Source organism: Anabrus simplex, chromosome 1 (assembly GCF_040414725.1).
Source record: "Anabrus simplex isolate iqAnaSimp1 chromosome 1, ASM4041472v1, whole genome shotgun sequence".
NCBI classification, from domain to species: domain Eukaryota; kingdom Metazoa; phylum Arthropoda; class Insecta; order Orthoptera; family Tettigoniidae; genus Anabrus; species Anabrus simplex.
This window is the reverse complement of record NC_090265.1, coordinates 421566663-421594208: the sequence shown is the minus strand read 5'-3', so window position 1 is coordinate 421594208 and position 27546 is coordinate 421566663. Positions and strand designations below refer to the sequence as shown.

The 27546-nt window shown below is 39.6% G+C and overlaps 1 protein-coding gene across 1 annotated transcript in view; it reads right to left on the bottom strand.

The window, feature by feature from the left end:
- Positions 1–27546, bottom strand: part of LOC136871708 (uncharacterized) — a 245700-nt gene that overhangs the window by 72926 nt on the left and 145228 nt on the right. Inside the window, exon 14 of the mRNA XM_068227141.1 lies at positions 14436–14491. Coding sequence (XP_068083242.1) covers positions 14436–14491 — 56 coding nt within the window. The remainder of the gene's footprint in view (positions 1–14435; positions 14492–27546) is intronic.

Genomic DNA, 27546 nt, shown 5'->3' with positions numbered 1-27546 from the left:
CAAAGAATTATGCCATCTCGATATAGAGAACAAAGAGTAGGGGTCCCAGAATACTGCCCTGAGATACACCTCATGATAATCATGATGAGGCAGATTCAGGGAGTACCACTCTTTGTTTTCTGAAGGAGAGGAAACTTATAAAAAAGAAGAAGTGTGTGATCGACTGAGTTGAATGCTTTGGCCAGATCTATATAGATTACATCTAAGATTTATTTTCTATTGCTGAAATAATGTGGTGATTGAGAACTGTGAGGTTAGAGAGGCATGATTTTCTGGGAGTGAATCCATGTTGTTCTTCGGATAGGTACGGCTGTATGAAAAAGAGGAGTCGGCGGTGGATTATTCTTTCAAGAACAGAGGATAGTACTGGGATGATAGATATTGGGCGGTATGATGAGATATCGTGTTTGTTGACAGATTTGAAAATAGGTGTGATATCAGCTTGTTTCCAACTGTCAGGGAATGTACCAGTAGCCATGCACAGGTTTAAAATTGTAGATAACGGTGCACAGAGAGATGCAGAAGTATTTTTGAGGAATATAGGGACCCTCTTCGGAGGCAGCCCTACCCAGGGAGTGGCGCCCCTGCCTACGTGAGTCCCAGAGCACACTGACCCGGTGTGTAACATCTGGTATGGGTCCCAGCTCAGGGTTACTAGTGAAGACCTCAACGGCATCTATGGCGGAGAAGGTGGACTTCGGTACGGCGGAGATGGCGGAAGGGGCATACCCGTAGCGTCTGTACTCCAGAGGAGCAGCTACGAAAGGCGTCTGTCTCCATGTTAGGGGCGGCCTAATTTTGAACCTGGCAGTAGGTATAAAATGCCTTTGGGTGTGGCGAGCCCATCGTAACAATAGCCTATATGGACAAAGCAGATATGGTGCCTTGGAAAAGGTTAGGGCGTCCCCTGCTAAAAGCGACGCGCAGCTCTTCAGGTGCTGGGGGAACTGTGAAAAATGGGCAACCAGCACCAAACTACATCAAAATTGCAACAGTTAATGTACTGACACTGACGGGAAAGACAGAAGAACTGGTTGACTTCATGATAGAAAAAGATATAGCCATACTTGGACTGTGCGAGACCAAGAAGAGGGGTACAGGGGAGATCCCTCTGAGAGAAGGATACAGGCTGTATTACAGCAGAGGACCTGAAGCAAAAAATGGAGTGGCCATCATACTTAGAAGAGAAATCCAAGAATATCTGGAATATACAAACTACGTCAGCAATAGGATGATGATGATGAGACTCCAGTTTGAAAATGGCGTGAAAGATCTATTTCAGTTGTATGCCCCACAAACTGGTTGCATAGATGAACATCTAGAGGACTTCTTAGAGGAAGTGGAGAGACAGATAGAAGATAAGGAAGTACTATTGATGGGAGATCTAAATGCACAAGTTGGAATGGAAAGACAAGGAAAGGAAGATGTTGTAGGGCCCTTTGGATATGGAAATGTAAATCCAGAAGGCGAGTTGTTGGTGGATTTTTGCATGAGGAATCAAATGATTGCTGGAAACACCTGGTTTAGGAAGAAGAACAGTCAGAAGATTACAAGGTATGGCTGGGGAGACAGACGAACAAAGACCATGATTGATTATACAATCATAGAGAAAGAACACCGGAAGAACCTTGTAGATGTAACAGCCATGCCTGAAGAAGCCTTTGGTGGAGATCATAGAGTTGTGATAGGAAAATTGAAAGTTGGAAAGATTGAAAAACCCCAATTAAGAAGAGAGAAAAGAATTAAAGTATGGAAGTTGGAGAAAAGCATACAAGAAGAATTTCAAAGGGAAATAATACCCTTGGTACCCAGGACAGAGGTGGGGAACGTTGAAGAGGAATGGAAAAGATTTAAGGAAGCACTGGTTGGATGTGGAAGTCTTGTGCTGATGTGTTTGAAGGCTTGTTGTGTTGTAGAACACTAAAACTACAACCATAAACGTAGACGAGAGAGGTGTTGCCACCAACTACTTCTAATTCAAACTCAAGACCTGCTGTTTACTATATTAAAACTTACCAGAGTACATCACAAGTTGGAATATATAACACAATATTAAAAAATTTCTTCATGACAAAGGTCCATATCAATATGACGCATACCAGCTTCAGAACTTTCTCGAAGGTTACCATACACAGCTAAAATCAACATAACATAAAAACAAAGGAACTACACAGAAGATAGAAGAATGGAACCTATGTAACATGAACTAAAAATTTTTAACAAGTGTTTACCTATACTTACCAAATTTTTTTTTTTTTTTGCTAGTTGCTTTACGTCGCACCGACTCAGATAGGTCTTATGGCGACGGTGGGACAGGGAAGGGCTAGGAGTGGGAAGCGGCCGTGGCCTTAATTAAGGTACAGCCCCAGCATTTGCCTGGTGTGAAAATGGGAAACCATGGAAAACCATTTTCAGGGCTGCCGACAGTGGGGTTCGAACCTACTATCTCCCGAATACTGGATACTGGCCGCACTTAAGCGACTGCAGCTATCGAGCTCGGTTTACCAAATTTTAATGTGTTAAAACTTTTTAAGTGTTTTATATTATGACCCATATGTTTTAATATGTCCTACATGTTCTAACTTATTGTAACTTTTTACCTTGACTACTGATATTTTAATTACACGCTACTGTATACATTTCCATCCCCCATTAGACATCCGGATGTCTAATACAATAACAACTTGTGAATTGTCTAATGGCTGGAAACAAACCACGTACTAGCTGATGATGGCCGTTAAAGAGCCGAAACTGGTACTAGTTTAATCTATTTAAAATAATTTGTATTGATTGGTGGAAAAACACTCTTCTTATCTATACTTTGAATCTGTCAATACGGAAAATGAAATTTATAAATAATAATCCCTTCACTCCTATCGATGACCTCCTTGAACCACTGCCCTCGTGTCAACAAGGCCTTTGACAGTGTTTGGCATTCTGGGCTTATTTACAAATTGTGCCATCTCTCCCTCCCCATCACAGTTATCAGTTTAATACAGTTGAACCTTACGTAACTCTGTTCTACGTAATTCGTATTTGTACGTAATTTCCTTTATGTCCCGGCAAAATATAATTTAAAAGCGTGTTAATTAAACCTTATTTATACGTAATTCGCTGTTATACGTATTAAGTGTCAGTGAAATAAAACTGAGTTTTGCGTAATTGTAATAAGAATGTGCTTTTTAAAAAGAAACTACTTTATTTACGAAGTTTCCTCTTTGTCGGCAAAGGCGGAAGTAGAGCGATCGGGTTTTGGTGCTGAAACAGAACACAGAGTTTCGCCGAGTGACAACGTTGACCCTTATTTACTAGCGGCTTAACAAAGGCGAGTCCCCTTCGCTCCTCCTCTATCTTCGTCGTTTTTGACACGCCGCCAAAGATTAAGATACATTACCAGCAAAGCGAGCGGTTTCGGTGCGGAAACAAAAGAAAATGCAGTAAATTTGTTTGAATATGAGAATGTGTTTCGTGGGAACAACGGAGAAGTAAAATGTCCACGGTGCTGGTATCTGGTGTTTACTGTTGAAAAGTAGTTTTGTCATTCAGTTGCTTTTGATTAGCCACGGAGAACTGAAAAATGAAACGTTATACGAGAAGTGGACGCTAATCCACACAAAATAAAAACTGAAATCGCTTCAGACTTAGGGATTGCTTACACCACGCTATGTACAGTCATCAGTAAAAGAAACGCTATTTTGGATGAGTTCTTAAAACTGGATTCAAAATCAGCAAAGCACAGCCGTCAGCAAGAAGGATGGTACGTAGATTTGGAGAAAGTACTTTTCACACTGTTCCAGCAAAAGCGGGCCGCAGCTCTACCAATTAGTGGAGATATGCTGAAGGCAAAGGCGATAGATTTAGCTAAAATGATGAGTATCACTGCTGCTTTGAAGGCTTCATCAGGATGGTTGCAAGGATTTAAAGAAGAGATGGAAAGAAGAGGTTCTGCCGGATATCGTAAGCGATTATCAGCCTCCAAACATCTACAACTGTGATGAGACCGGCCTATTCTACAATCTCCTTCCTAATAAAACATTAGCTGAAAAAGGTGACTCATGCCATGGAAGGAAGAAAAGTAAAATTCGTGTAACAGTACTTGTCGCCACCAATGAAGATGGGTCTGACAAACTTCCTCCACCTGTGATAGGAAAATCGAAGAATCCGAGGTGTTTTAAGGGTGCGAAAACAAAACCTAAGGAATATGAATCCAATGGGACAGTGGTTCAAAAAACTGGACATTAAAATGGAAAAGAAACAGAAAAGATCCTTCTTCTTATGGATCACTGTGCAGCACATCCACCTCAAATCGTTCTGGAGAATGTCCGAATGGAATTTTTCCCTCCTAACTGTACCAGTGTTCTACAAACGTTTGATTTGGACATCATTGCAAATTTCAGTGCATTATAGAAAAATGCTGGTTCAACATTTTGATAACACTGAGTGATGCAGGAAATGAACCTCTCTCCATTAATTTTCTACAAGGCATGGACTTTATTTCGGTTGCCTGGAAGCAGGTGTCATCCTCCACAATCAGCAACTGTTTCCGCAAAGCTGGTGTCTTACTAGAAGAGGCTGCCTCTAGTGATGATTATGGGGACAAAGTTTTGCCTGGCAATGAGCTAACGCTACCGGAGGGTGTAGAATTCGATACTTTTTTATTATTATTAAAGCGTCTTTATTGTGGCGAAGTTAGGGCTCCCGGCCCTTTCTTACACTTAACCACTTCATGTATATACAATGTATATTTTACATAAAATTTAAACATATGAAATCTTTACAACCTAAAGTATAACTAAAGCAACTAAAGTATCACTAACTAAACTAAGGTGAGTAAAGTATAACTAAATTATATACAGGAACACATTGCAATAAACAACCATATTCACTCTCATTCATGCATCCCATTCACACTCAAGAAAGACTGGAAGTGCTTAAAAGATGACGCTGGCAAAGGATTTTAAATTTTGTCTTAGATTTAGCTTCCCTGATGTCATTGGGGAGTTCATTCCACCAGCTCGTGGCGGTGATAGTGAACGATCTGTTGTAGGTTGCGGTTCGATGCACAGGAATTTCTAGCGTACAGCCTGACCGGGTATTGAACAGGTGCAGGGAACTAAGGTAGCGAAATCTGGTGGATAGGTAAGGAGGAGTGTTTTCAGAAAGCACTTGATACACCAAAGTAGTTGCGTGGAGTCTACGTCTGTCATTCAGTCGTAACCAAGATAATTGTGTATAGAATGGGGATACATGAGCGTATGGTTGTATGTCGAATGCATACCTGATGCATGCATTTTGGGCACGTTGCAGTCTCATGCTTTGCTCGTTATTGATATCAATAAAAACTGTATCACAGTATTCGAGAATTGGAAACAAGAGTGATTGAATGAGCTTTATTTTCAAGGACCGAGGAAATATATTTTTAAACCGCTTCAGAGGATGCAGGCTTTGATATACCTTTTGGCACACTTTCATCACATGTTGCGACCAGTTCAATGTTTCGCTTATAGCCACACCAAGATTCATAACTGTTTCACAAAATGGAATAATGGTATTGTTTAGTGCTACAGGAGGAATTTCGTATTGTTTTAAGACGTGTAAGTTTTTTGAAGTACCAATGATTATTGCTTGCGTTTTAATGGGATTAATTTTGAGATTGTTACTCAATGCATTTCGATGACAATCTGGCTGTATGTGGAGAAATACTGGATGAAGAGATTAATGCTGTTGTATGCCAACAACACGGATGGGCCAGCTACAAGCAATAGTGACAATGGAGATGGAGATAACGACTTGAATCTTGACACCTGAACTGAGTGAAGTGTTAAGCGCAATCGAAGTGCGTAGGCGTTACATCAGTGCGAAAAGTTGTAGTGAAAATGCTTTGAATTCATTACAAAGTTTGCTAAAGGAGGTTTATACTCTTAATGCAAGAAAAGTGAAACAAGCCGAACCATCTAATTTCTTTAAGGCTGGGCCAAGTTCAAAATAATATTTTCTTTCTTAACGTATTTATTATTTGCAAGGATTTACACATGTAGGTCTATTCCATTGGTTTTTCAGTAAATTTGTGATGTATTGCATAAGTCTGACTTCTAAGTAATTCTGAGTTACAAGTAGTTGTTTCTTTTCCCCTTGATATACGTACAAGTCAGGTTCAACTGTATTTAACTATCTTAATCATAGAACAGCTCAAATCATAATCCATGGCACCCAATCATACCTATTCCGTTTAACCGCCGGACTACCCCAATGATTTCCGATCTTACAAATTTTGTATGTCCTATTTACGTGACATCACCCTCACACCCCCCACGTCCGACTCTACTAATACGCTTGATGATTTAGCAATCCTAGCATTAGCTCCAGCCACAACCTCACTCACGAGCAAACTCTAACCCTACCTTTCCATCCATGAAACCTGGTTAAAAACCCGGCATATCACTGTCAATTCCTCTAAGTCGCAATTCATATTCTCCCGCAAAAAAATCCCGCCTTACCCAACCCAGACATCGTACAATGTACCAAGTCTCCTTAACCGAAACCAATCTCCTCACCTACCCTGGCATTAAATTTCAAAATAACCTACAATGGAACCATCACCTTACCCACATTTATAAAAACTCTCCAAAGGTCTTGAGCCTTACATTTACTTACGAGTAAAATGTGGGGGGTCCCAACCTCACCAAATCCTGAATGTTTACAAAACATTCATCCGTCCTGCCATAACATTTGCATCCTTGACCTGGCTGACCACCAAACACAGACAGTACTTTGACCTTCTTAAACTTGACAGACATGCGATGTGAATAGCCTACAACCTTCCCGATACTCTTTCCGCTAAATTCCAACCTCTACACTCTTTTCCTACAATCCTTACTCATATACGTGACCTTTGCTTAAAATACCTTAAAAATGGTCAAGTCCAACACAACCATTCCATTACCGAAGCCCTCACCCTCTTCCCTCTTGCCACTGCCATCCTAAACAACATCCCAACACTAGCAATAACCCACCTCTTTCCAACACCTATTACATAGCTTCTTTCTCCTGCCGCCACTGCACCCTTACATTTGTAGTATTTCTATTTACTGGCAATTTTATGATGCTCCTGACTGCAATGGTATATGCCTCAATATTGCTGTAGACTGAGTTATAGGGCACTAACCATGTCATCACAGAATATTTCCAGCCACTCAACACATATCACCATCTCATACATTTCCTCTCTTGTACCATTTCATTTCATCGTAAATCACAATAGCTCATTTACACTCAATTAATATTACTACTCTCTTGCTATAAACCAAAATAATAATTATTATTATTGGTATTATTATTAACACTATCACTATTATCAAAATTATTATAATAATCTCTAATATTATTAACATTATTATTATTTTTCTCACTGCTATTATTAAAACTACTATTATCAATATTACCATTACTCTGTAAATACAGGGTGTCCGGGTTAAAGGTATAATAATATAAAATTTAATAACGTGATAAATAGTTGAGATATTTATTGGCAGTTTGTTTCTACAAATATGGTAACTCAAAAGGTCTTTTTTTTACACACCTAATACACCTTGATATGTGTAACATTAGTGGCGTGACAGACATCTAATATGTATTTCACTTCTCTCGAAATGTTCTGCAGCACTGTAGGCGTAATATTTGCGATAGCTGCACGAATGCAATGGCACAGATCTGGGAACTCACGATTCAAGAAATCCCTCACAAGTTATGCACTGTGTGTTCCATCATGTAGCGTATTCCATTAACTGTAGAAGAATGGGCCTATAAACCTGTCCTTCAACAATCCATACCACACATTAACTTTCAGAGAGTCCTGTTCATACTCTATCACTACGTATAGGGGTTCAGTTCCCTACAGTTGACAATTGTGCTTGTTTATTGTGCCGGAAGTATGGAATGTAGCCTCGTCTGAGAAACACGCCGAATCGAGGAATGCCTCATTTCTATCAATTTTTGGCAGAATTGTCTCCGTGAATGCCTTCCATCGTGGCCTGTCCTGAGGTTTGATTTTGTGACGAAGCTGCAGTTGTAGGCGCCTGTAGGCGCAACCATTTATGAACGACATCATGTACTGTCGAACGAGGCAACTGTAACTGCTTACTTGTTCATTGGACTGACTCACGACGGTTCCGCTTGAAGGACTCACGACCGAGCTCGATAGCTGCAGTCGCTTAAGTGCGGCCAGTATCCAGTTATCGGCAGATAGTGGGTTCGAGCCCCACTGTCGGCAGCCCTGAAAATGGTTTTCCGTGGTTTCCCATTTTCACACCAGGCAAATGCCGGGGCTGTACCTTGAATAAGGCCACGGCCGCTTCCTTCCACTTTCTAGGCCTTTCCTATCCCATCGTTGCCAAAGACCTATCTGTGTCGGTGCGACGTAAAACAAATAGCTAGCTAGAAGGACTCATGGATTAATTCAACAGTACTCTGTGGAACTGCGCACTTGGCGTGGTGACCTGACATCGACAGCATGCTCCCAGATTCCCAAAGGCGCCTGTCCCATTTCTTGATTGTTACGTAAGTGGGAACATCGTCAGTTGGTCACAGTCCTTACTCATGCCGAAATCTACATTGCATCACTGTAACAGATTTTAGCTCCATGAGAGAAAGCACACAGAACTCCTTCTGCTGTGGAGTCCACATGGCTAATGGTGCGCACATTTCTCGTGAACAATGCAGTTATGTGCATGCACACACGGTACCACCTGCTGCAAGTGAACACAGAAAACAATTTCAGTTACCCTCCTTGTAAAAATAAACCATCAATAAATCTTTCCATTATTTCTCAAGTTATTAAACTTTATATTAATATACCATTAAACTGGACACCTTGTATAGCAAATGTTGTAAATATTTTATTTCCTTTTCTATATTATGATTGTACAATACATTCTTATCATACGATCAATTTAATTTTCTTTAATGTAATACCTGTTCATTTAAGTTAATGTATTTTGTTTATGTTTCATGTGCCAAGACATTAGGCACAATACCACTTTTTGTTATATTTGCCCACATATTCTAAAATTATTTAAAATGAACATAATGTTCAAATGAAAACAGTGCTCAGTACTCTTGATAAAAGAAGAAATAAATAGACTCAACTTCAAGAAATTAACAACAAGTGTAAAAATGTAAAAATATCAACCAAATGTATCCAATTATTAACCAATAAACAGGGAAGTAGCAGGGGTCAACTATGGCAGGTTGGATGGGGGCCCGCTCTGGGGGCCATGCTGCGGCTTGCAGTTGCGCCTATGCCAAACCACCAATAACAAAGAATAATAATATGTATGTACAATACATACAATAAATAATAATAAAGTCACTATCACAGGCCAAAAAGCTACAAGTTCAGCTGGTGGCCTGCCCAACTCCATGATATCGAGATAGGAATGAACTAACTATTTGAAGAAGATGATGATGAAGAAGAATCCACTTGTTGTTAACAATCTGTTACAATGGCATCATGGTGTCTTAATTCTCTGAGCAATAGCACAATAAAAACCCTGATGAACAGAACATATGGCAAGATCTACAAGAGTGTGCAAAGTCTGCTCAGACAAATCATTAAGAGAGACTGGAAAACAATCATCAGGGAAAGGGATTTTTTGTTGTTTGTGATATCTGATGCCATTTCTTTTCATTTTTGACTCAGTTAATTTATAACTGTTAGGTACAGTCTGTTGAATAAACAAATTTATAAACTAGCTATTCTATTTTAATTAAGTTGACTTTTACAGGTATAATTCTGTTACCATATGTTTTCCTTTTTAAGGTAGTTTATAAATTTGTTTTTTCATAAATTAGTTTTGACAGACTGAAGAACCTAACAGTTATAAATCAAGGAAAATGATGCAATGGTAATGTGAAAGCTGCAATACGTGTCTCAGTTTACCCAAATATTTCGAACTTCATCACACAAAGTCAAAATTTTCTTCCTTGGAACCGCAGAAAGAGGATTATATTTACCAATCACATTTTTTCTTTTAGTATCTGTGTGCAAGTTGCTTTATGTCGCACCAACACAGATAGGTCTTATGGCGACGATAGGACAGGGAAGGGCTAGGAGTAGGAAGGAAGCGACCGTAGCCTTAATTAAAGTACAGCCCCACCATTTGCCTGGTGTGAAAATGGGAAACCACGGAAAACCATCTTCAGGGCTGCCGACAGTGAGGTTCGAACCCACTATCTCCCGAATACTGGATACTGGCCGCACTTAAGCGACTGCAGCTATCGAGCTCGGTTTTTTTTAGACAACATTTTAATACTAATGCAACAATGTTAGAAATGAATATGAAAAAATAATTACAGTATATACGATTTGAAAATGAAAAAAAAAAAAGCTCAAGAACATGATAAATAAACTGGCCTTCTTTAATATTTCAATGTCAAAAATAAAAGAACCAAACAAGTTCAGTGCTGAGACAGATAATAATAGTTTTGGATACAAAAATAATAATACATTTAGCTCAAAAATTGTTGAAGTTATGAAGACTCAAAATATGACTTAAAACCTCAGTTAACACATTACAAATATGCCGGTATTCAATGTGTTAATATCAGCACGTTGCAGACAGCTGGAGGTTCACTCAGTGCCTATTGAAAAATTAAGTATCCAACTTTAGATGCTGTCCAGAAGAGTTTCTCTATCACTACCAGAAAACAGCACAATCAAAATGTTAAAAATCAGTAAGAAGACTGCATAAAGAACACCACTTCAAAAGGTCTCCTCAGAGGTGATATAATACTATTTATTAATTTAAATTTAGCCAATCAAGGATTTAAATTTTCTTTCCCCCAATCCATACCTGGTAATCTTACCACCTTTCTTCCTGACCCATGTGTTCCCAATAATTAGCTGACTTCTCTAGCAAAAACACTTTTCTCAGTTCTTAGTACTGGGTCCATAAGAGTGAAGATCTCTTTTTCTTCCTTTTCTATTTCTCTTCATGTGTGCACTTATTTCTTCCATGATCATTTCTTTCTTTTCTTATAAACTGTGACAATAACAGCTGAGGATGAGGGGACTGGCAGAAAGAGATGCGGACAAGGGTACTACTACTACTACTACTACTACTACTACTACTACTACTACTGCTGCTGCTGCTGCCACTACTACTACCACCACTACTGCTACTACTACTACTACTACTACTACTACGTTTTCATTCCTCTCCTAAAGGGAGAGGTGGGCCTCTTTGATGGTGACGCCACCTCTCAGGCCAGGAGATTTGTTACGGTGAAGGAGATGCACGGAGAAGGTAAGGGGGTTGGCGGCCATGGCCTATATTGGGAAATGTCCCGGCATTCACTTTAGTGTAGGAGAATGGAAAATCATTCTCAGGACAGCCGACGGCTGGGGTCAGCTGTGACGTCTAGCCCTGTTCCGACTCCCGAATGCAGAGGTGTAGGACCATGGTAGAGCCGTGGCCACCCCTCCTCTGCTCGGATGGCCGGTCAGAGTGCAGAGCTGTTGGACCACGGACCAGCTGTGGCCACTTATGGGCCGAAACCCATTCTGCATCTGCCAACTAGCAGGGGGGAGGGCTAGAGGTGAGCAAAACATTAGCCCCAGTGAATTGTTGAGGTATGCGATAAGGAAGTTGCCCAAGCTCCTATGAAGATGCTAGAGCTAGTTAGAAATGGATATGCACCCAGAATGATATGGAAGTGGAAACAGCAAAATTCTTTATCTAGAAACTTCCACCGACCTATAAAAGAGTGAAACTACAGTCTTGAGTCCGTCGCGAGTGAGTGCGAGGCAGTCAGCTAGTCCTGAGCAAGTTATTCGAGAGTGCATCAGCAAGGAGCGAGACAGTCAAGATGACTACACAGAGTTCAAGATAGCATGTTAGTTGTTGAGTGAACTGCTCAGGGAACGAGGCTGCACAGTGAGATGTTCTGTTGGAGAGTAGGAGTTTGACAAGTCAGAGTCCTGTGTGGTCATTTGAGTTCATGAGTAAAAACTGCATGAAGTGGAAAATTGAACCTCGAATGAGCTTGTACATGACCATAAATTGTAGCTTTAAGAAATTAAGTTGTAAAATATGCTACATCTCTCAGTAGTTATTTTATTTTAAGGATCCTGACCACCTGCACAATACATTCCCTTCCTTCTTTCAGGACCTACTTTAGGTCTTCTTTATTTCCAGTTTGCAGAATGTTTTCCTGAAGCATATCAGCTGTTTCCTTAATTAAATTGTAAGTATAAGGATACTGTCATGTGCATATTTTACATCTTCCATCAATATTTCCTGAAAGTTGTATCTACTGTATCTCATCTTTTGACTCTAGTGATCTGCTGTTAAAACAGCTGACATATTTCCTTTCTCCTCCCTTTCACTTAACAGAAGGATGGCTGTGTCAGAAATCTCATCAGTTCTTCAGTCTCATCTGTTAATATACAGATGACTTCCTGATTTAATGGTGTTTATCTGGGTAAGTTTGATACAGCTATCCTTGAATTCAGTGATATCCAAATAGCAGTACATCACTACCAGAAGATGCCCAAGCATTATTCAGGCCCCCTATTTATAGTCACTTTCATTATAGGCTACTAGTACAGTGGGGACATATGTATCTCTATCCCTTAGTACCATGTCCCGATATAGGGTCAGGGATGAGGTGAGACAAAATTATATGGCGCATTTTTATGGCTGGATGCCCTTCCTGGTACAAAGGGCACTAGGAAAGTTTTGCAATACGCAAAGACGGTTGGCTGGACACCCTTATTATGGTGAAGAATGAAAAGAGGGGTGAAAACCGGTCTAGAAGACAGCATGCGCGACCTTCATACCAGTTGTTACCAAGCAGTGGGAGTGAAAGCTAGTTAAGATGTCCGTGTGGTCTAAAGGTGAATATTGCGCAATTATCATCTACAATTTTGCTCGTGAATTAATTGTTGACAAATGCCTGGAGGAAATGACTCCTGTGCTGGGGAAAGACTGTCCACATCGGAAAACAATTTTCCGCTGATACAAAGAGTTCCAGAGGGGAAATTTTGGGGTTGAAGACGATCCTCGTTCTGGGCGACTGTCTGAATCAGTCAGTGAGGAAAACAAAGCTGTGAGGAAAATGTTGCAGCAAGAGAGGCGGTTGACATATTGGCAGGTAGAAGAGACCCTCCACATCCCTGCACCAGCTATTCATTCAATTCTACATGTTAGAAAGGTTTGTTCTCTTTGGGTGCCCCATTCACTTTCAGAGGAACAAAGGGCACATCGAGTGAAATGGTACCAAAGAATGCTAAAACAGTTTGAAAATGGGACTTCGCATAACATCAATAACATCGTTACAGGTGACAAAATTTGGCTTTATTATTACGATGTCCCAACAAAATCCCAGAACAAGGTGTGGCTGTTTGAAGATGAGGGTACTCTTGTAACTGTGCGAAAGTCAAGGTCAGTGAAGAAAAGGATGCTTGCAGTATTCTTCACTAAACAGGGCATCCTGACTCGGGTTGTGCTAGAAACACAAAGGACAGTTACTGCGAAGTGGTACAGTGAGACTTGTTTGCCTCAGGTCATCCAGGCTCTCAAGCAGCTCCGTCCAAGGTCACGACTCAACACTTGGCTCTTGCATCACGACACTGCTCCAGCACATCGTGCTAATGTAACAATGGATTTTCTTGCCAGATCAGGGTTGACTGTGCTTGATCATCCTCCATACAGTCCTGATCTTGCCACAAGTGACTTCGCACTCTTCCCAGAAGGGAAGATGAAGCTGAAAGGGTGGCGTTTTTCATCCGATGAGGAGCTTCTGGCAGCATCGGATCAAGAGTGTGCACATGTAACCTAAGAAAAGTGGCAGAGTTGGTTCAGTGACTGGTTTCAACATGTGGAGAAGTGTACTGAGTGTGGTGGAAATTATTTTGAAAAAGTCTAAAGCATTCACTCACATTGCAAAACTTTCCTAGTGCCCTTTGTACAACCTCAGTTGAGGTCTTAGTACAGTGGGGATACCACTTTCAAAGATATTTTATACTTACTAACAAGTTTTAGATCTAAACTTCCTAGACTATTACACTGGTTGCAATAATTCTTATTTCTTTACATCGCAAAACCATTCCACTCTTTAAAAGTGAATGAATAATACATTTGTTTTAGAAAGAGATTAAACGACAGAAAAAAGACATGAAAATTAATTTCAAATAAACAAGAAAAGAGAAATGAGTCTTTGAAGTTAAATAAAGCACATTATTCAGTAAATAGTGAAAATGAAAGAATCTTCAAGATTTTCTTGAAAAGAGGCTGTGATTGCTATGACCTAGTAGTGAGTACAAAAATATGTAGATGTTAAATTTTTGTTACACAAAGAAAAGATTAAAACAAAATAAGTAACATAATGCATTAATGGTAGATTTAGTATGCTTGAACTAAAATTTACATAGTTACCTCTCCGCTCCCTATATAAAGGTGTTGCTGTAAGCCCTCTCGAAACACTTGACATCCTGATCAAATAAAAAGAGAAATATATTAGCTTGGTATGAAATATGTAGACTAAGGAAGGGATGTCTATACCATAACATCTCAATACCCTTGATATTGTTTTGATTTTATTGCTTGATTTGAATCTGCTTAATAAGAAACTGATGCCAATGGATTATACAACTAAGAAACATCTCTTACTTAGTAAATTAAACTATGATTTGCAAGTACAGTTTCTGTATAAAAATACAGTTTGAATTTCTTTCTTTAAGTAACCGATTACCAGTATGATAGTTTTTCACACTCTTCTTCTATTTTCGTTATTTTTCCTTTTGATTTTTTAGTTTGTATTTTAGATCCTGATGTGTCATGGCTTTTATATTGTTGCTTTATAATTCTCTGGAATTCAATACATATTACTCATATTTTAGAAAATTATAGTTAATTTATTTAATGAGCTTGCATTTTTATATGAATTAGTAGAGCATACATCACTTTTATCTTTACATCCTTAGTTTAGCCTCATTCTTAACATGTACAGGAACAAAGTTAGCAATGACATTCCAGTAGGCACAATATGTTAAGCAAATGAAGTAACAGAAACAGTAGTTTTATTGTCCGACTCGTTGGCTGAATGGCCAGCGTACTGGCCTTCGGATCAGAGGGTCCCGGGTTCGATTCCTGGCCAGGTCGGGGATTTTAACCTTCATTGGTTAATTTCAATGGCCCGGGGGCTGAATGTTTGTGCCGTCCCCAACATCCCTGCAACTCACACACCACACATAACACTATCGTCCACCACAGTAACACGCAGTTACCTACCCATGGCAGATGCTGCCCACCCTAATCGGAGGGTCTGCCTAACAAGGCTGCACTCGGCTAGAAATAGTCAAACGAAATTATTATTATTATAGTACTTTTATTTACAAAGTTCTGAACATTCTTTCACTACTGCTTTATGTTGGGTCAAATACAGGTGTGTGTCGTTTCAGGAATATACAGTTATTGCTAAAGCTTAATATTGATATCTATAAATGTCTAGAGTTTCTAAAATATTCCGTTTTATCCCTTTTGGATGAGTATGAGTAAAATGGTGAGATAATTTTGTATATTCGATACTTCATGTCCTGTGACATGTGTATGTGTAGCAATTATTGATTTTCATGCTTATGTAGATGAAATGCCACCAGGTTTCACCACCTGACAATAGAGCAAAGTCTGAAATGTGCTGTGAAATTAATTTTAATAAAACTTGTGACTGGTAACAGTATATAATATTTCATAAAGAAATATTACGGTGTCTCCTTACTACTGAGTGGTATAAGCTTTCATATTTACATATAATTTGTAGACAGCAAGTAAAGGATTTATTATAGTTGGTTGTGCAGTGGTGTGGTATCTGCATTGTTTTCTGTGAGAATCTGCTGTGCCAATCATATTTTCCATTCAAGAGAATGCAGAATATACTGTAGATAAGGGGAGGATTTAAAAAAATATTTGATGTTAATAATGCTACTGCCCGTATTCTTCTCTCTTTTAATATAAGTCAATGAAGTTGAATAAATTAGATGTTACTGTACATGATCATCTCTACGGATGTCAAGAATTAATCTAATACAAGCATTCTGTATATGTTGAATTTTAATGTTCAGCCATACTCCAATGCAAGTAGTATGAGGTAATGTACAAGTAGCTTTTGAATATTTATTGGCATGCATATTTCTATTAAGTTGATGAATAATAAAGGCAGCTTTATAGATAATAATCCCTATGTATTCAGTGCAAGGTAGTGTGTTATCCATTAACATGCTCAGGTTTTTGACCGAACTACTGTTTGGAAAAATAACATTATTGATTAAAACAGGAGGTAAGTTTTACACAACAACAGAATTGAATAAAATTATTTGTCCAATCAAAGTGAGTTGTGTTTTCAAGGTATTAAGAGTCCAATTGTGATCAGTTGCCCTCTGTAACAATCTTTCAAGATCTTCAAGTCATCTTCTGAATAGTATCCTGGGTATATGTTTCAGGAGACTGTAAGTAAGTTTACAAACATATGATATTTTGCATACCGGTACTCAAATGATGTAAAGCTGTCACAACAATATATAAAAAAAAGAGATGTGATACACCAGATTTGACTAATGCCCAGTAGGAACAACTGTTATCACTGTTAGGATTCTTTGATATCTGGACATTTCTGACTAGCACTGTTAGAAAACCCATTGTGGTACAGCTTAGAAGAAGGAGCACATAATGAAAACAGTGAAATACACTATGTGTACCCGGACACATACGTTTTTCATCTTTGGTGCATTATGCTGCTACCTACTGCCAGGTATTCCATATCAGCGACCTCAGTAGTCATTAGACATCGTGAGAGAGCAGAATGGGATGCTCCGCGGAACTCACATACTTCGAACGTGGTCAGGTGATTGGGTGTCACTTGTGTCAGAAGTCTGTACGCGAGATTCCACACTCCTAAACATCTCTAGGTCCACTGTTTCTGATGTGATAGTGAAGTGGAAACATGAAAGGACACGTACAGCATGAAAGCATACAGGCCGACCTCGTCTGTTGATTGACAGAGATTACCAACAGTTGAAGAGGGCCGTCATGTGTAATAGGCAAGCATCTATCCAGACCGTCACACAGGAATTCCAAACTGCATCAGGATCCACTCCAAGTACTATGACAGTTCGGCGGGAGGTGAGAAAACTTGGATTTCATGGTCGAGTGGCTGCCCATAAGCCACACATCACGCAGGTCAATGCCAAACGATGCGTCGTTTGGTGTAAGGAGCGTAAACATTGGATGATTGAACGGTGGAAAAACGTTGTGTGGAGTGACGAATCACGGTACACAATGTGGTGATTCGATGGCAGGGTGTGGGTATGGCGAATGCCCGGTGAACGTCATCTGGCAACAGTAAAATTCGGAGGTGGTGGTGTTATGGTGTGGACGTGCTTTTCATGGAGGGGGCTTGCACACCCCTTATTGTTTTGCGTAGCACTATCACAGCACAGGCCTACATTGATGTTTTAAGCACCTTCTTGCTACCCACTGTTGAAGAGCACTTCGGGAATGGTGATTGCATCTTTCAACATGATCGAGCACCTGTTCATTATGCACGGCCTGTGGCAGAATGGTTACACGACAATAATATCCCTGTAATGGATTGGCCTGCACAGAGTCCCGACCTGAATCCTACAGAACACCTTTAGGATGTTTCGGAACGCCAACTTCGTGCCAGTCCTCACTGACCGACATAGCTACCTCTCCTCAGTGCAGCACTCTGTGAAGAATGCGCTGCCATTCCCCAAGCAACCTTCCAGCACCTGACTGAACGTATGCCTGCGAGAGTGGAAGCTGTCATCAAGGCTAAGGGTGGGCCAACACCATATTGAATTCCAGCATTACCGATGGAGAGCGCCACAAACTTGTACCTCATGTTCAGCCAGGTGTCCGGATACTTTTGATCACATACTGTACCTTGCTGAAATCAAAGAGACACAATGAATGTCAACAGTAACTAAAAAATCCTGAGACTGCACTACAATATCTCTAATCTGACTGGTAAGGTGTTTATTATACTGTATTAAGTTTATGCAGATATGAACAGACCTGATCATGAACGATCCATTCAAGACCTTTACTTAGAGCACATAGGATATATGTTGTATATCACTTGATGCTTTAGGAATTGTTTTCATGTTTGCAAGATTCCACTGGGTTGGAAATACACCATTGTGTAGGGAGTACTGTAATTATACATTTGTTCAATTAATGGTAGCAGAATATCAAGAAATTTAGTCTGTTTGGAAACTCGGGAATATTATCTGATCTCTCTGCTGGCAGGAATATTTCAATGAGTTGCGAAATGAAGAATTCCCCAGGGACATAGCGGCTCTTCAATGTCCTGTGCCTATGTTCAACCCGACTGAAATTCAGACAGATGTGTCAAAAATGAAGATTGGCAAAATAGTAGGACTTGATAACATTCCATCTGAGCTGTGGAAGGTTGTGCGTACTGAAGGAATTGAATGGTTCACTAAGATGTTTAATAAGATCCTTACTGGCGTACCCATGCCAGATCAATTTCGCCAATCTTCAAGCAGAAGGGAAATGTTAGAGAAAGCGGGAGCTACAGAGGTATTAAACTCACCTCACACACATAAAAAATTTGCGAACGTATCATTGCCAATCACATCAAGAAAACTATAAACATCCATAGGAACCAGTGCGGCTTCACAAGTGGAGTCTCAACTAGTCATGCAATTCAAACTCTCCAAATATTGATGGAAAAACATTGTGCACTTCACAAGGATCTCCACAAGGTTTTCACTGACTTACAGAAAGCGTTTGACAGCATTCCTAGGGAAATCGTTTGGACTTCACTGCAACACCAGAATGTTCCGGTGGAGTATGTGAGGCTGATCCACGACATGTACATCTGTCCCTCTACAAAGGTGAAGTCTAGTTCTCGTATCTCTGGGAGTTTCCATGTTGAGGTTGGTGTTCATCAAGGTTCAGCTCCGCCCAATTCTATTCAATACTGTTACCCGCGATTTTGCTTGCATGGATTTCGTAATTTGATAAAATTAATCGTTCCTTGGTACTGCACTAAGACATTATCTGCAACATCTTCAGTTTTTGAGATATAAGTATCTTCAGAAAAAGGATTCCACTTTTTCACTTGTTTTTTTACCCTTAAGTGGATTTTCCGAAAACAAAAACATGTGTTTCTTTATTTTTAAAAGGAGATTCCAAAAATTGCATTTTATTTTTCCCCAGAACCTCTTCGCATTTGTGGTACGTAGGTGGTTTGAAAAGTTCTCGGAATGTACTAGAATTCAATATCTTACCTCGGTGGAACTGCTTTTATTTTCCAACATAGTCTCCCTGTAGACTAATGCATTTGGTCTAGTGATGTTCCAATTCCTTGATCCCATCTCGAAAATGAGATTCCTCCAGGCCTGCAAAATACCTCTCCAATTCGGCTGTCAGTTCTTCCCTTGTAGAAAATCTCTGTCCACCGAGGAAAATTTTCAGCTTGGGGAATAGATGAAAGTCTGATGGTGCCAAATCAGGTGAATAAGGTGGATGTGGCAACAATTCGCACCCCAGTTCATGAAGTTTTGCCATGGCAATAACACTTGTGTGCGGTGGAGCGTTGTCCTGATGAAAGATGACCTTTCTCCTTGCCAAACCAGGCTTTGTTTCGCGTATCTTTTCCTGTAGTTGGTCTAGGAGGTTTGCATAGTATTGCCCCGTAATTGTTTGGCCAGTAGGAAGATAATCTATCAGCAGAATGCCTTTTGCATCCCAGAAAACTGAGGCCATGACCTTTCTGGCCGAACGCACTGCCTTTGCTTTCTTTGGTGGTGGTGAATCAGCATGTTTCCACTGCTTTGACTGCTGTTTTGTCTCTGTGGTATAGTAGTGGACCCAAGTTTCATCTGTAGTCACAAACTGGTGCAAAAAATCTTGTTGGTTGTACTGAAAACGGGTCAGACTTTGTTCGGACATTTCCAATCTGGTGCATTTATTGTCCAGTGTCAAGAGCTGCGGCACCCATCTTGCGGATAATTTTTCATACCCAATTCTTCGGTTAAAATATAATATACCCATTCAGAAGACATCCCTACAGCTTCAGCAATCTCCCACAATTTCAGTTGACAATCCTCCATGACCATTTTATGCACTTTTGCGATAAATTCTGGGGTCGTAACACTTTTTGGCCGTCCACTACGTGGATAATCCAAGCTCTCCCGACCAAATTTAAACTCACTGGTCCACTTGGCAACAGCTGAAAATGAAGGAGCAGAGTCCCCCAGTGTGTTCTGAAAGTCGACATGAATTTCCTTTGCTTTCATACCTTTCTTTACAAAGTATTTAATCACTGTTCGAATCTCAGTTTTTTCCATTGTCACTGTTACGGAGATATCCGTGGTAGTTAGAGGTGAAAGAAGGTGCGGGCTGGAATAGGTCTCAACTACAAAAGTTCGAAAGATGAATTAAAATTTCAACAAGGTTATATTTTCAAAACTTAACAATGGTAACATAGAATTTTGAGCGTACAACAAATAACAACAGTTAAATCAGGTACACAGCAACTTTACAAATTCTGGGCTACAAGCCCCAAAGTCTGAGCTCTCAGCTCACACCCACAATTTAACAAAGGGCAGAAAACCCCTTCATTATATGGAGCTCTTGCTCCCGCTTAATAATGTCAGGCCTCCTAGAGGCACCTTCCAAAATACCACAAAGAGCTGACCTGCTCTCGATTTTTACAAGCCTATCAAAGGCCACAACAACCCTTACTACTAACTGCCCTCAAGGCACACAAAGAAGCAGGGGCATTTAATACCCAACCTACAGGGCCTTCACATGAAGAAAACAAAACATCGGGTTAACTGAATGGCCCAAAATACAAAATTGAATGGAGGCGAATACATGCACTCCTACACAAAAGTTATTAAAACCTAAGAGGCACTAGGCCGATAATACAGGGGCTAATCCCAATCTATGGAGGTGACTCGTATGAGGAAACTTAACACATTAAGGAAGCGTAGAAACGGTTATGAAAACTTAGTCACCTCAATTTCAAGATGAAGGGGAGTTCGAGAGGGTAAAGCACTCTCTATCCCCGCTTTACAGTAAAAGAGATTTGTAGTTTTTACATAGACTAAAAAGGAATTTACATTTTAAAGTGGTAGGTTACATATTAAAGGTTTCGAACCTTCCCCGAGAGTTAAACTGCTGAGCTAGCAAGAGATAAAGATGCTAAGAGGCCATTACCTTGATGAAGAACTGGTGCCTGAAGAACGGGGCGCTTCCAGCCCCCTGTTACATATCCACACACTGAGTTAGATGTTATACTAGTGGCCCGGAGACAAGAAAATCAGCAGTTTTTATACCCTCGTGGAAAATTCGAGACCTTTCAAGAAGAGTAGACACACCCCCTCAACTTTATTGGATAGCTTAGAGCTACATATCCATATCGAAGAAGACATACAGGATTGGCTGAGAATTAATTGAAGAAATTCGGGATTGGTTAAGTTCAAACCTGGCGGAAGGAAGGATTAATATTGCCAACCCAAAAATAAAAGAACAAAAATTTAGTAAAGACAACGACTTTTGAATACAAAATTTCTTCAAGAAGGTTCATTCCTTTGCACCAGAGTGCATGATCATAGTTTTTTTTTTGTGGAGACATCTGGTAGAGAACGTCCACACTTTTTGATCAATGACAAACAAAAACACATCAAAATTCACACAGAGCCATCTTCGGAGAAACTGTTGAGTTAATACAGTTTTCTAAAGTTCAGGCTTTCTCCTGTAGAGGAGTTTCAATTGGCGCAATATTTGAACTAGCGGCGTGGAGGTGTACCGCCCGGTACAGTCACAAATCACTACGCGGGAACAACAACAAAGAGTCGTCACTACTACACTCCTGCAGCTAGAGCACTGACGCGCCACACGTTCACTCACAAAGGATGTGTGATTATTGCGCGGGAACCTCATTGCTCTAGCACTGACATCTAGCAGTGATTCCGAGAACTTTTCAAACCGTCCTCGTATTGTCTTTTGGGGTTGAGATGACGAGGCTAATGGCAGAACTACCTTTGGAACATGCGATATAGAACTCTGCACGTGAGAAACAGTCCTCTCTCAAGTAAAAAAAAAAAAAAAAAAAAAAAAGTATTTATTTTTCAAGGAGATTACAAATACCAATTTTCACGTCTGTAACATCTTCAGTTTCTGAGATATATGTATCGCCATAAAAATAATTCAACTCCTTCATTTCTTTTCCACCTGACCCCGCCCCCAATTGGATTTTCCAAAAATAAAAAGATACATTTTTCTTTATTTTTAAAGGAGATTCCAAATACCAATTTTAACGTCCGTAACATCTTCAGTTTTGGAGATATGAGGAACGCCATTAAAGGATTCAACCCATTTTTCAGTCCTTTTCACCCCCTACCCCCATTAAGTTGATTTTCCACAAACAAAAAAATGTTTTTCTTTACTTTTAAAGGAGAATCCAAATACCAATTTTCACGCCTGTAACGTCTTCAGGTTTTTGAGATATAAGTATCCTCATAAATATAATTCAACCACTTTTTCAGCCCTTTTTACCTCCTTAAATGGATTTTCCAAAAACAAAAAAAATATGTGTTCCTTTATTTTTAAAGGAGATTCCAAGTACAAATTTTGAGTACCAATTTGAGCTCATTAGTTGGTAACTAGCACACCTACCAAGACGCATGGCTAGTGCATACCGTGGAGGCCACTGCGTAGGCTACTTAGAGCCACAGCCATTGCCAATACACTATGGGAGATTTGTCTCTTTTTCAAAAATTGATGCTTGCTAGGCCATCATTTGGGACAAATATTTCAGGTTCCCTATGGGAATTGATTTCTATAACATACCAATCAGTCAAGCAGCTCGTCTCCTTCTCCCAAGTCTTCCAAGCGCAAACTTTATAACATTTTCATAACGCTACTATTTTGTTGGAAATCACCCAAAACAAATCAAGCTACCTTTCTTTGGATATTTTTTCCAGTTCTTGAATCACATAATCCTGATGAGGGTCCCATACACTGGAACCATATTCTTGTTGGGGACCAGACACTTATAGGCCCTCTCCTTTACATCCTTACTGTAACCCCTAAATACCTTTATAACTATGTGCAGAGATCTGTACTCTTTATTTACAATACTGTTTATGTGATTACCCCAATGAAGATCTTTCCTTCAATTAACACCTAGGTACTTACAACAATCTCCATAAGGAACTCTCACCCCATCAAAACAGTAATTAAAACTGAGAGGACTTTTCTTATTAGCAAAATTCACAACCTGACTTTTAACCCTGTTTGTTATCATCATACCATTGCCTGCTGTCTGTCTCACACCACTGACAAAGTCTTTTTGCAGATTCTCACCATCTTGTAACATTCATTACTCTATACAGAATAACATCATCCGCAAAAAGCCTTATCTCTGATCCCAGTTCTTTACTCATATTATTTATATATATAAGAAAACATAAAGGTCCAGGCATAGGAATGTGGCGCCCCATCGCCCAGTGGGAAACCACTGCAGTCAGCCACCCGAGTATTAGTGGGAAAACCATAGCTATTGGAGGGTATGGCGGAAATGCCTACTCCCAGCCCCGACCAAGTAGGGTGAACATTATCCTGGCAGAAGGTATAAAATGCCCTCTGTGGCTCATTACCTCAGTTGTAACAATGCTACCGATACTGCGGTAGCCTAGCTTAATACTTTGGCTTGTGAAGTAACCATGGAGCTCATGATAATTACTACTTTACCCCAGCGGGCTAATCCTCTGTCAACCTTGGTCGATGCAAGCAGATTGTCGGATTCTGGGGAACCTGCATCGTGTGCGGAGGGAGAGTCGGAGCTCCCCAATACCTTAACGTCCTCAATACGCTGGACACCAAAGCTCAGATCCAAGAGAACCTTTAAATTAGGAATCATCAACATACAAACCATGATCAGAGTGGGGAAATTGAAACAAGTCCTAGATGCAATGAGAGAACATGGGATCGGCATACTGGCTCTACAAGAAACAAGATTCAGAGATGAAAATACGGTGGAATCAGAAGGATTTGTAATACTGAAGGGAAAACTGGGTATCAGGATGAAGCAACAGCCGTTTATGTTTGGTACAGCATTTACAGTAGACCGAAGCTTCTTGAGTAGTATCATTGACTGGAGGGGTGTGAATGAGAGACTGTCATACTTGATGATGAAAATTGGCAATAAAACTTATTCACTTGTCAATGCACATGCCCCCACAAATGATAAGAACAAAAAAGACAAGGCAGGGACAGAGAACTTCTGGAATGCACTGGATAAGGTAGTAACGGAAGCAAACAAGAGAAGTGTCATGATCTTGCTGGGGGTTTTCAATGCACAGCTAGGCACTGAAAGGAGATTCAAAGGCCATGTAAGTACTTACCATGTGCACAAGAGGAGAAATAAGAATAGAGAAAGGCTTGCAAACTTGTGCAAAACACACAAGTGAGAATCATGACCACACACTATAAAGCCAAGGCGAGTAAAAAGACAACCTGGGTAAGTCCGGGCAACAGAATTGGTGAAAGGCAGATAGACCACATTGCGATCCGAGACAAAAACCATGCGGAGATCATGAACACCAAAGTCAGGAAAAACAGCAGAATGGAGTCTGACCACTATCTTACTGAAATCAAATGTAGATGGGTACCAAACAGAACTATGAGAAACACGAACACAAAGTCACACCAGATTGACAGAGAACTGCTGAAGAAAAACAGAGATCAATACATGAAGAACCTGACAGTAGAGAGTAAATGGGAAAACTTAAAGGACAAGGTTAGAGAAGAATCCAAACGATTGGCCACTAATAACAAGAGGAGGAAGCATGAATGGTGGACAGAAGAATGTGAAGAGGAGGTAGAGTACAGAAGCACGATGTGGGTACGGTGGCAGACTACCAGGAAGGAAGAGGACCTGTCAACATTCGAGACAGCGAGAAGGATGGTTGCTAAGATGATCAAGAATGGCAGAAGGAAAAGGTGGAATGAGAGGCTGGAAGAAGCTGATCATGTGTTTAAGAAAAACAAATCATGATCCTTCTTTAAGGAGATGAAGCGCACGATAAAGGGTTATGAGGCGAAAGAAACTTTTGTGAAAGGACAAGATGGCGAGTTGAAAATACGTGAAAAAGACGTATCCGAGGAAACGGCAAGATATTTCAAAGATCTACTGAACAAAGAAGCACCCACAGGGAGTATGACACTACAGTACAGCAGAGACATCAACCAAGGACGAGCACCCACCAGAACAGAAGTTGTGAAAGCAATCAAGAATCTCAAGAACAACAAAGTGGCAGGTAATGATGGTATATGCGCCGAGATCAAATGGGGGTGGTTCTGCAATAGAAGAAATCATGTACAGAATAATGGACATCTGGATAGAAGATACCTAGCGACTGGAAAGAAGTCATAATTATACCAGTACATAAGAAATGAGACAAAAGAGTACTGGATAACTACAGAGGTATCTCACTGCTCAACACTGGGTACAAGATACTCTCGAGATTATTGCTGAATAGAGTGGAAGCACAGCTTGAATCGACCTTAGGAGAATACCGGGGTAGTTTCCAGAAAGGGAGAAACTGCATAGAACAGATCTTTGGACTCAAGAGAATCACAGAACACAGACTCAGGATAGGAAAGGACACAAAACTGACATTTTTAGACTTTGTAAAAGCCTGCAACTCGATAGACACCTCACATAGCTCGATCCCTGAGGAGAGAGCCCATTTATTCGAAGATGGCACTGTATGAAGATGTGGAGACTGTCATTGTCTATTTGTGTTTTCATGTGTGTCCTTTTCCTTTCTATTACTCCCTCTTCTGATCTGTCATAGTGTTCGTCCTATTATGTGTTCCTATTCATGTTCCTGACTTTATATAACTTATTAATCTGATGCTTGTTTGTTCCTTTCAAATAATGTTATTCCACTAGGATCCTTTTCTCTTTTGTGTTTGTCCTCTGTTCCTATTTTACTACCTGTATTCATATTCACTTAATGTTTCTTCCTATTTGTTTTATTTATCCAGCTTTCTTCTTATCAAGCCTGAAAATCTGTTAAGATGGGCCCTCAATTGCAAGTTTATGTCTGCCCTCCTGATGAAGCCGGGAAGTAGAAATGAGCTTGTCAGGAGGCTAAGAAGAAATGTTGTAGAAGAACAGGGATTGATGAAGAGAGTGCCCATCTATTTGAAGATGGCAACCGTGCATAAAGATGTGGAGATTGCCCTTGTCCTTTTTTATTTTCATGTTTGTCCTCATCTTCTCTTTCAATTACACTCCCTTTCTACGGTGACCTGTCATTGTCATTGTGTTCATCTTATTATGCATTCCTCTTCATGTGCCTATCTTTATACGACTTGAAAAGCATTAGTATTCTATACTACACATTGTCGCAAAGGAATTAAAAGAGACACTGAAACTTACACAGTTGATTCATTTGACAATTGATTTTACAAAGGAAAAATGAAATGTTTCCTCCTAATTCAATACAAATCATAATTCCATCATTAGATGGAGCAATAAAATTCAAACATGTTTTGACTCATTTGAGCCATCTTCAGTAAAATAAGGGGGGGGGCAGGGGACGTTAAAGTAATCTACATAATACAAGCTAAAAATGTGCTAAAAACATAATGAAGGAACAAAAGAAAAAACAAAAGAGACATGACGGAAATAAAAACAATAACAATATACAATATTTACATCACTAGATGGAGCAATAAATAAGTTACTGAGAAAAATCCAAAAAGTGTGCTAAAATTAAGAAAATAAAATAAATGATACAGACAGAAACGAAACAATAAGTGCTAATGGTGAGGTTGCGGACCTCATTGTCTAAAATTTACTTCAATAAACAATTAAAAAACAATAATCATTGTTGAAAATTCAGGCTACTCATCACATGATATTTTTACTCCCACTACCCACATTATTTAGCTACAAAGTAGATTATAATCATGATATTAGATAAAATAACTTTTTTGTGAGGAAAGTTAAAATATTGTTATTCAAATATTCATAAATTCTGTCAAATATTTTATCACCCTTATTTTCATAAATAAAAAGCTACAATCTTGATTTAGACCAATTTTAAGATACTTGCATATTAAAACAATGTGACAAATTTAATTTGTCTATCATTAATGGTTACAGAGAGAGTCAAATATGTATTCTAAAAAATATATTTTTACTTTGAATTGCTACCTTGTAAAATTATAAGTCCAATATTTCAGTAACCATTAATGATAGACCAATGAAATTAGGCAAACTGTTTTTATGTGCAATTATCTTAACAATGAATTACAATCATTAATACAGCTCTTTATTTATACAACTTATGAGTTTCAATCCTGGCTCAGTCTGGTGGTATTTGAAGGTGCTCTAATACCTCAGCCTCATGTTGGTAAATTTACTGGCGTGTAAAAGAACTCCTGTGGGACTAAATTCCGGCACCTCACATCTTTG